At 38.7% G+C, this 16,681-nt stretch overlaps 1 protein-coding gene across 3 annotated transcripts in view; it reads right to left on the reverse strand.

Moving 5' to 3' along the window:
* Nucleotides 1-258: 258 nt before the first annotated feature.
* The window catches only part of TENT4B (terminal nucleotidyltransferase 4B), a 76,699-nt gene continuing 60,276 nt past the window's right edge, over nucleotides 259-16,681 (reverse strand). Inside the window, exons 5-13 of one of the 3 annotated variants that reach the window (XM_086689475.1) lie at nucleotides 15,486-15,593; nucleotides 13,020-13,148; nucleotides 12,053-12,266; nucleotides 10,275-10,401; nucleotides 10,072-10,175; nucleotides 9,781-9,968; nucleotides 7,824-7,988; nucleotides 6,333-6,378; nucleotides 259-674 (exon numbers count right to left, since the gene is read on the reverse strand). In XM_086689475.1, coding sequence (XP_086545601.1) covers nucleotides 622-674; nucleotides 6,333-6,378; nucleotides 7,824-7,988; nucleotides 9,781-9,968; nucleotides 10,072-10,175; nucleotides 10,275-10,401; nucleotides 12,053-12,266; nucleotides 13,020-13,148; nucleotides 15,486-15,593 — 1,134 coding nt within the window. In that variant the 3' untranslated portion in view covers nucleotides 259-621. Of the gene's footprint in view, nucleotides 675-3,662; nucleotides 6,379-7,823; nucleotides 7,989-9,780; nucleotides 9,969-10,071; nucleotides 10,176-10,274; nucleotides 10,402-12,052; nucleotides 12,267-13,019; nucleotides 13,149-15,485; nucleotides 15,594-16,681 lie in introns of those variants that run through there. The other 2 variants (XM_086689476.1, XM_086689474.1) reach the window with 2 other exon arrangements.

The following is a 16,681-nucleotide window of genomic DNA, read 5'->3' on the forward strand; positions in this document are numbered from 1 at the left end:
GGGGCGGTATTTGCGAGTAAGCAGACTGTGGGGAGTTGGCTTCAGTCTTGCAGTGGTTGTGGAGACCCGTGCAGGAGAGAAAACAGCATCTTAAAGCATCTCCCACTCCATGACTGGCATTACAAAGGCTGGAAGCCCACAGAAATGCTATCTATGTACAGAAGAATCTCTCATTGGTCTAAACAGGGTCATCTTTAGAATTACAAGATAATTTTTTTAATAGCCATTCAAGTCTTACATAAAGGCTCATACCAGAGGTTTTGAAGATAAATGAAAGCACAAAGCCTTTATTGAATTGCAGATTATGAATAATAAGCCCAATGGTAAGCACTGGGGGCAGATGTGCGTAGAAATGCAATTTATAAAATTTTCGAGGCAAACAATTGATGTCTTTGAAGAAATCGTCGTGAGCTTTAAAAAAAAAAAAAAAAAAAAAAAAAGCAAAAAGCGAGCTTCCAGGTGTGCAATTCATTCATAGTATTGGTAACTGGTGCCCAGTGATAATGACCTCAGGAAATGTCGAGATTTCATAAACCATTTGTATCAAATCTCTTTTTCTGGTAAATTCCTTAGTGCCTCTGCAGCGGTAACTAGACAAGAGTGGAAAGCTTTCAAGATGACTCAAACCTCCAGCACCTCACAGGAGTCCACATTTCTTAACACAGAAGGCAATGCTGATCAAGGGAGGAAATAAACGAAAAGGTTATTAAAAACAAACACTGGTGGGCCAAACTTCTAAATATATACATCTATGTATATTTCACTAAAAGATGTTTATCCCCATAGCCCTTCACGTTTTATATCCAGAAACTATACTTTTACCACACTGTGCGATAAGACAGTGCTTTTTAGTGGTGAGTGCAGTGAACACTTTGATACTCTTGTAATAAGTCTTTGGAATATTTTAGGATTATAGGACTTTCAAGAGACTCTTTTTTAAAAAGTGACTCCTTAAAATTTAAATATGTAAAAACCAGAGCAGGAGCTTCCATTTTGGAGATTTCAGTTTAGGGACAAAGAGACAGGTTATGACAGACTGCAACCAAATATAAAAGGTAATCACAAAATGATTTAGGCAACAGCCACGAACTGCACAGAACCCAAGTTGAAAGGGGAGATAAATTTCAACTCAAAGAATCTGGCTGATAACCAATAAATAATTTCATTCTCTTTGGAAGGTACAGGTCACTAATCCATGAGAGACAGCTTCACCAAGTCACTGGCTTCGATAGTTTCTCCTAGGCCTCTGTCTCCCCTCCCCACCCACCACACGATTCTGCTAATGCCCAGCTTGTGAGACTTCACAAGCTCTCATTATTACAGCATCTTGAAGGTAAAACAACACTCCTAACAAATTTATCCAGACTGTTTTCTTAGCGGAGACCCGGCCTGTAATCAGGCCACATGGAAACTGCTGCTTTGACCAGGAGTCAAGGCCGTGTAGAACCACAGAGACTTATGTTAGAATGCAAAAATAAAGATGATGTGCAAATACCAACAAACACTTTCGCTGAAAATACACAAATTAAGAGACTGTTTGTTATTGTCTGTTCTTAGCGATACGGCTAACATTTCTCTCAGCAAATCCTGGAGATTCCTCAAGTTCATAACCACCAAAGGGGATGTGCTATCTCCATCTGTCCGGTTCAGTCTCTTCTACGGTGTTCCCTCCTTCTGGCTAGTAGACTGTGGACTAGGTTACACTTAATAGGGCATACACTTAAGTAGAAAATGTAAAGGCCAAATACTTAAAATCAAAACCCTGCCTAAGAGTAAAACAAACATTAGCAGTGTATTAACTGAAAAACTGCCCTTAAGTAAATATTTAATTCTGGATGTCAAATACATCCGCAGAGTTTATATAAAGCAATTCTTCTGCTTAATTCTGTCAACATTCAATTTATACAGATATTTAGGTCATTATCTTTGATGAAAAAAAAAAAAAGGTGCTCAAGGCATAAAGTTAAAACAGCTCACAAGAAGACGGTAAAGAACAAGGCTTCTGGGTCACATCAAGTTTCCGAGCCATGCAAATAACTTCCACGGTCAACTCGGACTAGTTTCTCAGTTATGTTAAATATCAAGTAGCATATTAAAATTTGTTCTTTTAATGTTCATTCCACCCATAAATATTTTGATAAAATAGAGTCTTGAGGTCCAGAAGCTGAGGCAAGATACAGACATCACTTCCAAGAACTGCTTTTACACATCTTTGTTCCCACTGTGATGCTGCACCATTCTCTAAATACATCACTAGATGAATTAGGTCACTGATGAAAATTAGGATAAAGAGTAACTATTAAATATAACTTCCTACTCAATTAAGTTCAATAGAGCCATTTATGGAATATTTTCCTCACAAAATACTTGATGAGAATGTTACTCTCCACTAACCGAAGTCATTTAAATGGGCTCAGAGAGCAAGAACTGATGGATAAGAATAAACTCTTCTAATCATTAATTTAACATTTCAATATTTATCACAGGAAAATTAGGAATGTCTTTTTTTTATAGGTTCCCATTTAGTTCTTGAAAAGTTAATTGAGAAGCAACCAATCTCCTATCAACATTCCTAGTCAGTGACTGAAACACTAAGAGATCAACAGCATGTAATAATCAAAGGAACTGATCAGTTTTGAACTGTACATCCACATTAAAATAAAATTGAAATGTAACTATGAACAAAAAAAAAATCAACAAAACTGGTCAATAATACCCAATAATGGTGATTTCTAGGGACTTGTACAGAGCAACCTTGATAACTACATCCTAGTCAGTGAGGAGGTCTTTGCAATGAACCCATCGCAGTAAGAGGGCCCTACAGCTCACCGTGGCCATCCGCTCTCCTGGCTGGCCCACAGCTCTGGAAACCCCAGACACGAGTCCGTAGGTTAAGACAAACACAACTCACACTAACCATGACACAGGGGAGGGAACGAGAAAACACATGGAGGTACGAGACTTCAGAGGAGAAAGACTATTAGTAACGCTCTCCCTCGCATGCATGTTTGTACCCTGTGAAGACTTTACCCAGGAATATCTGGAGCCAGAGCAAATAATCCCAAGTATTAATGACAGGCTCAAAATGCAAGTAAAAGTAAAACACACTCAAAATAGGACAAAAAAAAAAAAAAAAAATAGGCTGTTGAAGCCTGGAGGGCAACTGTATGTAAAACCAGTAGATCCGGAGAGCAAAGCTAGATTTGAAAACCACATGCAACATCTCCAAACAAGACAAAGACGCTAAAAACCAGGCTCCTTCACGGACACCTCAAAACTGCAGGAAAAAATGCATTTACCTTTGTCATCAAAACATAACCATTCAAGTTTTATGCTGACGTGTCTATGACCCATCAACACTTCTGAAAACCAGTACTGAAATGTTTATCAGAACTTTTCAAGGAGCTCCAACACCGACCAGGCACATATACATGACTCCCCGAGAAATGTCACCACAGTGAGGCAGAATTGGTGAAATCCCATTCTACAAGTACGAGCAAAGGAAGGTTATGACTCATGAGTATGGATGGACTGTAATATTTAAATGACACATTTCTGATATACTCACAAAATCTTCATAGAAAGTATTAAAACTCAAAAGAGAAAAAAAGACAGGAGTCAAATACAGAGATGAAATGTACAAAACAAATGAGCAGGCAAACTAAAAGTTCTTGAAAGTATTTTACTTCAGATTGAAAAATGAACAGCTTCCACACTGTTCATTGCAAGATACACAGTATTCACGAATACAATGCTGGTCATTTGAGGATATGTACACACCTCAATTTCTCCTTCATGCTTTTTCTTTTAGAAAGATACTGTTTACCAAAAAGAAACTTCAGCAGTACAGGAAAAACTATTTTCCCAATAAATTTACGAAAACCTAAGATTCCCAATGGAATCAAGATTATCTTCCCGCTACCACCACCTTAATATAATCACATGCTTATTGGAACGCTAATATCTGCACCCTAAGAGTACATTTACTTTCAACAATGAGGGTGATTCTTAAAACAAAACAAAACAAAACAAAACAAAACTTCAGTGTGGTAAATGTAACAATGGATCTCTGCAAGTATTAAGTGTCTGAAATAGGCAGCTAATACTGGATTTAATATCATTTTATAAATAATTGTTCCCTTAGCAGTAAACATAAGTCTACACATTCACAATAGTCCTAGAAAATAAATACTGTGATTAAGCACAATATGTTATGACAAACTAGTTTCAAAACACAAAAGCTCAACATCTTGATAAAAATTCTGATCAGAATAAAATGTGACTCTAAAATTTAAAACATTGTCAAAATAACATCACATTTAAAATTTTCCACGATTTACACAAGTATCATGAGTTTCCAGTTGTGGAACACATTTTCCCATTGTGAATTAAAATACGAACATATTGAAAACTGTCAATTTCAGTGATAACATCAGTTTTGGTCTTACTTTAGCATTATTTTCTTTATAAAAAGTTGCACTAAGTGTCCATTAATGATCTGATTGGTCTTCAGTATTTCATAAATGTATATAAAAGAAATTCCTAAAAGCCAATAGTACTTTATATGTATATATATAAAAGAATCTCATTTCCCAAATGGCTGTAATTAACAGAGCCACATACACTGATGCTAAACACAAGAGCCTTCACATTGAAAGAGAGCATTTTCAGAAATGTCACTTACATCCTATTATAGTCAACATTCCCGAGTTTCAGACTCAACATGTGATGGGTAACAGAATTATACATCTCATTTGCGCTCAAAGCTGACCACAACCAAAATTTACAGTATGATTGAAACAAGCCAATGTTTTAAAAAGTTTTAATTAAAGATAACAATTCCATGGAAGGAGAGGATAAAGAATGGGATGACAAGAAGTATTTGGTCTTAATAAGGCAATACAAAATAGATCCATTATCAAAGACCATTTAATTTTTAAAGATCAACAATACCAAAAGCATAAAGTGGAGTATAAGAAAATAGTTTTTTATAAGTATGATTTAATTAAAGCTGTTTACAGTTAATCTCTCCCACAGTAGTTAAGCATGGATTTAGAAAAGAAGAAGAGACGAGAGAACCAAGCACACGCTGCACACAGGGTTGGGAGCCAGCATGCAAAGTCTGTGGGACTCGGGGTTTCACCGCAACAGGAATGGGACCAGACGCGGGCGGCCTTTTTTTTTTTTTTTCCCCTATTAGGAAGAAAAACAAAACAAAACAAGACTGCAAAGGAAACAAACACAAAGTCATGTAATTGCCCATTGCCCAAGACGACAGCACTATAGAAAACAGTTGCAAGTTAATTCTTAGAGATGACTAGAGCTTTTCAGTGTTTACACAAAAGTACATAGTACGTTTTTTTCTTTTTTTCTTTCTTTCTTTTTTTCTTTTTTCTTTTCTTTTTTTCTTTTTTTTTTCTTTTTTTTTACAAAATAAAACGTCATTTGCCACCATAAACCTTTTCTTTAGAGGAAAAATTTTTGCAGCAGGTCACAAGGGTTCTAGAGTAAGTCATTTCAATGCTGAGGAAAACAAATTGAGTAATAGAACTAATCACTTCCCTATATATGGATGTTAAGATGACAATTCAGATTATTTTTGAAACTAATCCTGAGAAAAATCTGTTTACAATTTAAACAGTAATGTTATGTAAAAAGTATTAACAAATCCACTATTACAAATATCAATTTCCTATATGGTCATCTATATATACACACAATAAAATGGTAAATATATGCAAAAATATTAAAAAAAAAAAAAAAGAAAACATGCACAGATCACTTTCCCCTTTGGAATCTGGACTTCCTATAAGATACTTTTGTTTTCTTTCCCCACCCCATCCTCTGAAATTGGTTTTTGTTCCTATCACCCTACCCACACTGAATATTATTCCCTATAACTCTGCATAAAGCCAATGAGAAATATATTTATTTTACATTCAAGCTTTAAATCTTAAAATGACCCTGTTGTAGCATATGACTTATCAAATGAGCAGCCTTTTTTTTTTCCCCCTTTTTTGCTTGCTTTTTGTTTTTGCAGTTGTCAGTCTTCATGATCCATTCCGTGGCGAGCTGGGAAAAAACGCAGTTGCTAAATCAAAGTCTGAACAGTGTAAGGCTCCCGAGCGCCAGGAGTCCCTATCCAACTGTCCTGAGCATGAGACCATTGCACACAGAAGACAGTCCATCGCACAACGCCGACTATCTACAAAGGTCTGAGAGGGGGGCATCCCTCTTGTGTTTCCTCTTTTTGCCATGGTAATACTGATTATTTGATTTGCCTTGATGCTGTTTGTTTGTCATCAAGGAACCATGGCTTGTTTGAGTTGTACCTTGGAAGCCTTTGCTGGAAGAACGAAAGAGCCTTGCTGATCCATGCTGCAGAGAAAGAAAGCGGTCAAAGAGACATCAGTATTGTGAATTCAGCGGAGCAATCACTAAGACCTGACTCAGGGAGCTTTCAAATGAGGAATATGCCAAGTTACCCAGCAGGCAAAAAACGATACTTCAGGGATTCACTCTCCTGAGCTCTAAAACTTTTGTTTCTTTTTTTTCATGGAAACACTGGAAAACACAGACCATTGCCTTCCTTGCCTTGTCCTCTTCCCTCTTCAGAGTATATGGAATGTGAAACTTTTCTCAAGGAACCTATCCATCAATATACCACATAATAAACAGCATTACCGAAGAAGCTCTTAGACACAAAGGTGTGCTGCCAGGTCAGGGGTCATCACGGACCCCTGATCACTGTCAGGTCACGGTCATCTTACATCCTGCTATCACCTGTCACTTTGTTGCTGTTTCTACATGGATGTGTGTTTGGTGCACATGACCAAGGCTGTATAGGTAAAGTAGATTCTGGGAGTCAGGCATGAGGTGACCGACGTAACAGTCCATCTCTACTCCAAGAGGCCTTCCCCAGGGTCTCCACCGTACGGAGAGAGGGTGAGATGGCCTTGGGTCAGAGCCCAGTATGAAATGGCTTCTTTCCTCATTTTGATTCCTTACTCATGATTAATAAAATTTTAGACAACTACAAAACTGAAAATAGAGTATTCTCTGTGGCCTAAGTCAAAGCTGATGTTCATCGACAGCTGACCCACTATCTGATCATTTCAACACAAGCAACTAGGTACTGAATATTAAAATATAAAAAAGGTGAGGGTGCCTGGGTGGCTCAGTCGGTTGGGCGTCTGACTCCAGCTCAGGTCATGATCTCGCAGTCCATGGGTTCGAGCCCCGCGTCGGGCTCTATGCTGACAGCTCGGAGCCCGGAGCCTGCTTCTGATTCTGTGTCTCCCTGTTTCTCTGCCCCTCCCCTGCTTGCTCTCTCTCTCTCTCTCTCTCTCAAAAATAAATAAACATTAAAAAATTATTTTAATATCAAAAAGGTAAATAAACATTAAAAATAAAGAAAAGAAAATATAAAAGAAGGATATATTACTCCCAGATGTGCAAAACATTGCCATAAGGTCATGCAAAAGCTTATAGTGGGCTTACTTCAAGTACAACTAATCTTTTAAAAACTCAGTGCAATTGTTTAAATGCTGAATCTGTACTAAGGTGGGGTGGCCGGGACGTCTTATGAGGACCAGTCGCTAAATGCCCACAAAGGTTTACATTACAGTGGCGTCTCATAATGATCTTCAGGACACCCTGTTACAGGAAGCATTGTGCTTTGGAACCTCTTAGAACAAAACAGGTTTGTTCTTCCAACCTAGAGTTTTCTTCAAACCCACAATGTGTATATATATTCACGCTTGAGAAATTCTAAATAGTCTGTATTGAATATGAACAATTAAAAACACACAAATTCCACACACCTGAGATTTGTTGGTGCTGTTGGAGGTGTTACTGGTCTGGGTGCTCTGCATTTTCCCAACCGCCTGGGATGATTCCAAGGACACATCCTGCGACCCTACCCGGTTCCCAGTGGACGGACGGCAGAGCAGCTGTTTCGGGGTTTTGCATGGTGTCGCATCAGAATCCTAACATAAGTCATATGAGTTATTATGTGACGTATTAGTAATTCAGATATTCATCTTTTAGACTAAATTTAGCCATTTGGGAGTTAAGGGAAGCACCTTGACGAATTGACAAAATTAACCGCTTGAGTTGCCTCCACAAATTTCCCTCCAAACATCTTAGGTGGCTTATTTTATCAGAAGGTTTCTGCTCGTTGTTAAACCTATTGTCTAGACCTGACCTTGTTAATAAGCCTGGAAGGGGCTCACAGAGGTCCAAGTTTATCTGCACCTCCACTGATAGGAAATGAACCACGGTACAGTGCAAAGAGCACGGCAAAGATAAGGCCCCAGGTCCCGGACTCAACGTCTTCAACCAAATACAAAACGACTGATTCAAAAGGCTCAATTTCTGCGCATCTGTGATAAACAATCAGTGAGTGCTCCAACCGAACACCCCGCGTGGTTAAGAACTTCCCAGAGACGACAGGCTGAGCCCCACCTGTTTCTGGGCTGCCTGGGACACAACTGTGCTACTTCTCTGCTCAGGTCTACCCTTCACCTTCACACTCATAGTCCCTAAAGCTCGCTCTTGAGGCTGTCTTTGTGTCTGCCCCACTGTGTCTGTGACCTCTAGCTCAGCTCCGTCCTCTAGAACTCTCCCCTAGGAAGGAAAAAGGCACGCAGGTAGATGGTGCATATGAGGATTCATGATTCCATTACGATCCGTGGTCATCGCCAACAACATAAAATGATGTCCCTTCCACAGTTAGATTACTCTATATGTCACAGACTTAATAAAGTCAAAATTCAAATAATGGGTAAGCCCATTTTATATCTCAAGGAAGCACACTCACAATTAACCCTGATGAGGAACAGTAACTGTAGGTATAACTGTAAGTTAGAGTCAGAAAGCAGAGGTGGGGCTGCCGAGGGATTCGGGGAGGGAGAAATGGTTAGAGGTGGCTGATGGGTTTCTTTCAGGAGCGATGGCAATATACTGGACTTAGTGGCAATGGCTGCACAACACTGAATATACTGAAAACCACTGAACTGTGTATTTTAAAATAGTGAACTTTATGTTATGTGAATTATACCTCAACTTAAAAAAATTCAATCAAGAAGTTCAAAAACATTACTGAGTGGAAGAAGCCCTACACAAAGGAGTATACACGACAATGATTCCACTTATGTGAAATTCTGGAACAGGCCAAACTAATCTGTGGTATTAGAAAATCTTAAGAGTGGTTACCTCTGGGGTGGAATTCGGGACTGACTGGAAAGCATCATGAAGGACCTCTCTGGGATGATGGTAACAGTCTGTACTTTGTTATAGTTGGGGTCACACATGTGCACACAGTGTTAACATTCACTGATGCACAATTTAGATTTCTTTGTACGTCAATTTTGTATCAAAAGAAAAAACAAACCAAATACTGAATGCTGGTCAGTAATGAGCACACTAGAGTATTTTAGGAGAAGTGTACCGATGTTTGTAGTTTACTTTGAAATGTATCAAAGGATAAGATGAATTAGTGGATAGAGGGATGGATGGATGGCTAGCTATGGGATAAGTACGTAACATGTTAATGGCAGAGTCTAATGGCGATGTATATGGATGTTCACTAAAATTCTCTCACTTTTGCTGTATGCTTCAAAATTTTAATCCAATGTTGGGGACATGTACAATCAATATAAGTTATTAAAATTTCCCAGTAATAAATAAGAAAAGGAATTAAGTTTAGCCCTCTAGACAGCTATCCCCCCAACAGAACTCCTAAGCATAGGTTCAGAAAAGCCACGTCCTCATACTTACGACATCACTAGAGCTGGACTGTGTGGCAGAAGAGGAAGACACTGGACCTGATGAAGAGTTTGAAGAGTGTTTACTAAGAGATTCCGAAGTTTTACTTCTACATTTTCCAAGGGCTTCATTTTCTTCAGATAGATTATTATTACATTTATCTAACTGCTGAGTATCTACTATCAAGGTAACACCATTTCCTGAAAGAGTGGCAAAAGATTGGAAAACGTTTCTTCCCATTAAACACACACAACACAGAAGAGCCACTAATGTTCGGTCAATCAATCAATGAAAAACTCTTACCATTGCATGAAGGCTCAGGCCTATTCTGCAAGCCCCACTGTTTTGATATCCAATCTCTGTACGTGGCAACTTCGTCCGTTACTCTAATTATTCTACCTAATATGCTGCATGCGTTTAAAGAAAAAAGAGGGAGTACGTTAATTCGGAGATACGAAGCCACAACCAATTTTGACCCAAAGGGCTGTCTTTAGTTAAGCCTTTACCTCTCCGTTTCATTGTTGGGATAGTATTTCGCTATTGGTGATACAGCATGACTCAAAACAACATAGGCATAATCAAAGGCCTGTTTCACTTGCATGGCCCCATATGAACTCCTTCCAACATCATTACCTTTAAAAGAAACATATATAGAAGATAGTAAGCGTGACCAGTGCTTAATAAGAACTAAATGTGCACAGGCCCTCTTCCAGAAGAGCAAAGGCAATTGCTTTCCTTATACAGTTGCACAAAGAATCTGGGCAGGGCGGGTGGCCATCCCCACAACTCCCCAGGCTCTGAATGTGTGTTTCCTGCAGTAAGTACATTATGGCATATAAATTGCCTCAATGTATTCTGGCCCCACAGGGACTATCTCACATACAGTCATGCAAACAAAGGAGTTAACTGCCTGCTCTCTCCTAAGAGTGAAACCAAGCTAAATGAGATATCCCTGTCTTTTGTTTCTATTAGCTATATAAATATCTCCAGCACTAAATTATAAGCTCCTAAAGCAAGGAGCATCTTGCTGAAAATCTTTGTGCCCTTTACGTAGAGAAGCTTCCTGATAAACATTTCCTCCATGAATGAACACGCAGAACTATTAAGGTTTATAATACGGCACAATAAGCCAGAGAAGGGCCCCTAGATGACTACTCTCTTAACTCCCTTTCCTTAATCATTTTCAAAGTTAACACAGTGAAGCAAACGACTAAAAGCATCTCCACTGAAGTCTGGTAATACAGAATCTAAATATCCTACAATGGTAGCAAGAAAAAATACTGCCCAGAAAAACTAGGATACAAGCAAACAAACACAACCCCATCACAGCAAGGAAGGAATCTGCTGTTCCCTTTCAAGCCACCATGAAGCTGGAAAAGGCACAGGGAGACTGCGCAAAATTAAAAGAGGAAAGAAGGGGCTCAAAAGGAAAACAGGCTCTCTGAACCCTTCTGCTCATCATTTCTGAGCTGTATTACCATGTTTATTGCCTCGTAGGGCTTCAGGAACCTCGCTCAAAGCCCTGACTGCCAATGGGCTAAAATCAGGGCCAACAAGGTCACGACAAAGAAGAAAAAGGCCTGCAAACTGGAGACGCGCACAAGCCACCCAAACCAACAGCTAGTATCTATACTCCTTTGCCTCTCAGGGCCAAACGGCCTCTACTCCCAGCTCACTGGGAATATGCAGCGTGTTTTTCTGGCGTGTGTGTTGTGTTTTCATGTTTTCTTGCAAGATATTCTGAGGAAAAATAATGAGTACAATTCGAAGTTAATTTTTTATTTTCACTCTCTAAAGAGAGTTGTGGAGGGGCGCCTGGGTGGCTCAGTCGGTTAAGCATCCGACTTTAGCTCAGGTCATGATCTCACAGCTCGTGAGTTCAAGCCCCACATCAGGCTCTGTGCTGACAGCCTTGGAGCCTGGAGGCTGCTTTGGATTCTGTCCCCCTCTCTCTCTCTGCCCCTCCCCCGTTTGCACTCTGTCTCTGTCTCTCAAAAATTAATAAATGTAATAAATGTTTAAAAAATAAAACAACCTATAAAGAAAGAGAGAGAGAGAGAGAGAGAGAGAGAAAGTGAGTGAGTTGTGGGGCTTTTTAAAAAGATTTATTTATTTATTTAAGTAATCCCTACACCCAACATGGGCTCGAACTCCTGACCCCAAGATCAAGTCATACGCTCCACCTACTAAGCCAGCCAGGTGCCCCTCTTCTAAAAAGAGTTTAAAGTACAACAGTGGCAATGCCCTTTCTTTGAATGCCCACAAATTTACCTAATTTCAATACCTGGTTGTAAAGGATCTTCAATATAAAGCATCGATGGCCTGTAGCCATCAAGCATATTTTTCTGTACTTCATCTTTGGCCACATACGAACCACCATCCTTTATCCGGATGCCAGTCTTTAAATAATTGAAGTGTCGTCCGTATAATTCAAAAAATTCTATTAAAAGAACACCATAGTTTGTATTGGGGATGCAAGCATCTTCCCTGGGATGTAACTAAAACCAGGAAAAAAAAAAAAAAAGAAATTATATTGGATTTTCTCTCAATTATCAAGGTGGGTAAAATAAGAGACATCCTCACTCCTATAAAACAATACTATTAGAATTCTGGTTAGGCTAGCAGCCAACAGGGAACTGGAGTAACGGCAGGCTGTACTGCTTCAGACAACACTAAAGCCCCACTGGTACAGAACTGGTGGGGGACAATTTATTTACAAAATTCAAGGCTGAATTTCACAGCTGCCCTAGGATGCTAACAGGGCTGGCTTGGCCCAAAACGTCAGGGAATCATTCTGACTCATTAGCGGAGTCGGGCCGTTGACAGCACTGCGGCTCATGAACACATTCACAGACAACATTAAGACTTCTAAATCACTCCACCCAGATAGCAGATCTCCATTCCAGCTAAACTTCCAAGATTTGTTGCTTAGAAGATACTATTTTTGACATTTATACTACCACTTACACTTACAAAAAGCACGCCATACCTAAGCATGTTAAAATTTCAGTGAAAATTCTTAAAACCACTAGAACATATGGGGTTAAAAACAAACCAAAAATTATTTCCTGAGATTTAAAAATACTTATTTATAAAATTATAAAGAGTCCCATTTTAAAGTGAAAAATCATAAGTAATTAAGGGAAGCATTCCAATTAGAGCTTGATTTAAATTTTTTTCCAAAATGATTTCCTGATGGATTAATCTTATTTTAGTGTACACGAGGCATGATATATAATCATACAACTTACCTGAAGGAAACTGACTGCCATTAAAAAGAGACTATAAGAACCAATTCCACCTGTAAATACTTCATTAAGGTCCCTCTGTAATAAGAATTGTTTCAATACTAAAACCAAGTACGGTAATACAGGATATTTCTGAAAAAGAAAATTGTATTTTCAGTGAACTCCTACATCAGTAATCGTGCTAAGCATCAACAGGAGCATAAACTGGGTCCTTATATTAATAGACTTTAGTGGAGATATCCAACACACTTTATTTTCTATTTTCAGAGCAAGCTATAAAAAAGTAAGCTATAAATAATTAAGGATTTTCTCCTCACAACGAAGGATCTAAAACATGTAGATGTAAATAATGGCATCCAAGCACTCACTATGGGACAGAAACACTAGCAATATATATTTGATGACACTGATTTATGGCCATTACCATATGATAATTCACTTGTAAACAGGTTAACACCAACAGTACACAACAATTCTCAACTTGTAAAGTACTACATCAGTGGGGTTTTAAAGAATCACTTTTCTTAGGTGGCCCTCCACCAAACAGACCAGGGTCCTTCAGAAGACGGTGCACAGCCCAGGAGCAGGGGCACTCAGGGTCCTGCCTGCCGCCTTCCATGTGGGCAGGTGACCACGCTTTACAGAGATGGTGAGGACACCTGAGCTGGCAAACATGAAGAGTGTGAGTCCATCCTTCACTCATGCACATACTCATTAAGTGCTCTCCACAAGCCAGGGCCTAGCTAAGGACGCTGAGGGGAATACAGCAGGCCCAAACATCTAGAAAGAAGTCTTAACAGCCATCACCGAGGAGTAGTAGAACTACTAGTGACTTGTAGTTTGTTCTTGACACTCTGAACACACACTGGTACTGCTTCCAAAAGAAAAAAGTCTCTACTTTTGCAAATCATGTCAAAGTCTGCAAGCATGAGAAATAACTACAAATCTATGGAGAAATAATCATTTTTAAACGTTATGGTTGAAGTTGTAAATAGTCTCTTTAAAGAACAATCAGGCACATTTCCAACAGACTTTGATCTGCATGTATCCTTTGACTGTGAAATTCCACTTCCAGAATCTTCCTACAAACATTTTACAAGTGTAAAGAAAGATGGCAGGTATGGAAGGATGTTCAAGCACTTTCTACAATAGCAAAAAACCCTAGAAACATCACTAGAGGAATGCTACACAAAGCATGACATGTGCTGACAAAAGACTATTGTGTCGTCAAGGAAAAGAATGAAGGAAACCTGTCTGTGCTGATACATTAAGTATAAGACAATGTGTACATAGCATGCTATTCCTTTTGTTAAAAATTTCAAGAGGATAAACAAGCAAAAAAGAGGATGACTGGGGTGCCTGGGTGGCTCAGTCAGTTAAGTGTCTGACTTCGGCTCAGGTCATGATCTCACAGTTTGTGAGTCCGAGCCCCATGTCAGGCTCTATGCTGACAGCTTGGAGCCTGGAGCCTGGTTCAGACTCTGTGTCTCCCTCTCTCTCTGCCCCTCCCCCGATAGCACACGTACTCCCTCTTGCTCTCTCTCTTAAATAAACATTTTTAATGTTTTTTAAAAAATTTAAAAAAAAAAAAAGGTTGATGATGGCAAATCCCATGAAACCGATCTAAGCATATAAGGTATAAAGTGACTTGCTTTTCGTTTTCCTTTGATAGTGGTAAGTTTTCTATCATGCACATTATTCTCAATTTTAAAAAGGTTTCCTTTCTGGGAAAAAGAAAATTTACATACATCCAACACCTCCAAAAAGAGTGGGATTATGGACAGTATTTTTCTTTTTCTGCTTTTCTATACTCTGCACATTTACATGAGAATATAATGTTTACAACATGACAAAGTAGTTAAATTTGTTTCTTACATGAAGAGAAAAAGGTGAATCTGTAGAGCTGATAAAAGTATTGTGAACGGACAAAAAAGATATTCTACATAAACCAAAGCAGTTAACATTTTTAGCTTAATGAGAAAAAGGCTGACACGTCTAAGCACGTGAATGCTTTGAAGATGTTGACAAATTCTACCCCATCTTGACAGAACCAATGAAAACAGACATTCTATCACTTCAAGACAAAGTCAGGAAACCTGCAGGAACTACCTTACAGGTGATTTGGGGGCCTACGGAGGTGCTTCACCTAAACTCTTAAGAGATTAAAGCAGATGACAAGAATCAACTGTTTGGCACGATTTCAGCCCTTGTCTCCCTAAAAGGAAGGATCTAGAGCAGAGAAGTTCTTCAAAACACTTTCCCAACCCTTAACCTTAAGTCACGTTATAAATTACTGATTATTACAAGCAGATTCAAGGAAAGTAAAACCATCCCACAGAAAAGAGGCAATTGTCAGCAATACACACATAAGTATAGTTTAGCAATGCATATCAGGACACCACGACAGAATCACAAAGCAAAACTCCACTCCTAGTAGTTTCACTGCATAAACACTATGCCTTCTCTGACCTTGGTAAAATCTTTGATGAGGTCAGCTGCTCGCACGCCATTCTGTACATTAAAGCTGATATCAACTTTCACTTCAGTAAAAGAATCTGTCAATTTAATAATAGGTACCTAAAAGAGAAGAAAGGCAAAATTAAAATATGTGGACCAAGTTAAATAACACACCAGGGGATGGGAAAGGTTACTAGACTTGAGGTCTTGACCTCCTCATACGGACAGAAAAACTCTTGAGTGTTCTGATTACTACGTACTACACAGTCTGCTTGGTCTTCTAGATACTTCACATATTTAGCACGGAGCCTCATACAATGTATATTATCATTTCTATTGGTTGAGAATTTTGAAATCAGGTAACAAAAAACCTTTCTCAACCTTTTGTACTTTGGACCTTTCTCAACATTTTGTACTTTGGACAACAGTTTCCAACTCGGTCCTTATGATTAATGTCAGGTGTATCGGCAAATTGTTCCTAATAAGAAACCTGCTCTCTTAAGTCTGTTAATTATTGGTATTATTGGTCAGTTTTGCAAATAGCCCATAAAACAACCTACCAAGAGAAGTTAAAACCTGAGAATTATTCTCAAATAAAAAATCACTGGATGGTTTATAGAAGATATTAGAAATTCTCTTAAAAAAAAAAAAAGCTTGGGGCACCTGGGTGGCTCAGTCAGTTAAGCTTTCAACTCTTGATTTCGGCTCAGGCCATGTCTTGCGGTGGTGGGATCAAGCCACATGTTGGGCTCCATGCTAAGCTTGGAGCCTGCTTGGGATTCTGTTTCTCTCCTTCTCTCTCTGCCCCTTCCCCCTCCACCAAAATAAATAAATAAACTTTTTTTAAAAATTTTATTTAAAAAAAGGCTCTATTTGCACTCTGTATTAGAAAACTCAGGTCAGCAAACTGTATGTACAGAACTGGGTTTTCAAATTATTAGCTTTTTATAAGCTGTTTTGTTCTAAGAAAACTTAACATACACAACTCCGAACTTCTAAAATAGATAAATTTATTTCCATAATGAGCATCTATGAAAGTTTTTTAATGGCCATTCTAGATAAGAGTTAAAATATCGAGTTGCTTGATCTACAAAATTTCAATTACAGCTGACCCTTGAACAACACAGGTTTAAACTGCGTGGCTCCTCTTTTACACAATTTTACACAATACTGTACCGTATTTTCCTTATGATTTTCTTAACATTTTC

The sequence above is a fragment of the Puma concolor genome, chromosome E2 (assembly GCF_028749965.1).
Source record: "Puma concolor isolate L17-30 chromosome E2, mPumCon1.1.hap2, whole genome shotgun sequence".
Classification (NCBI taxonomy): Eukaryota; Metazoa; Chordata; class Mammalia; order Carnivora; family Felidae; genus Puma; species Puma concolor.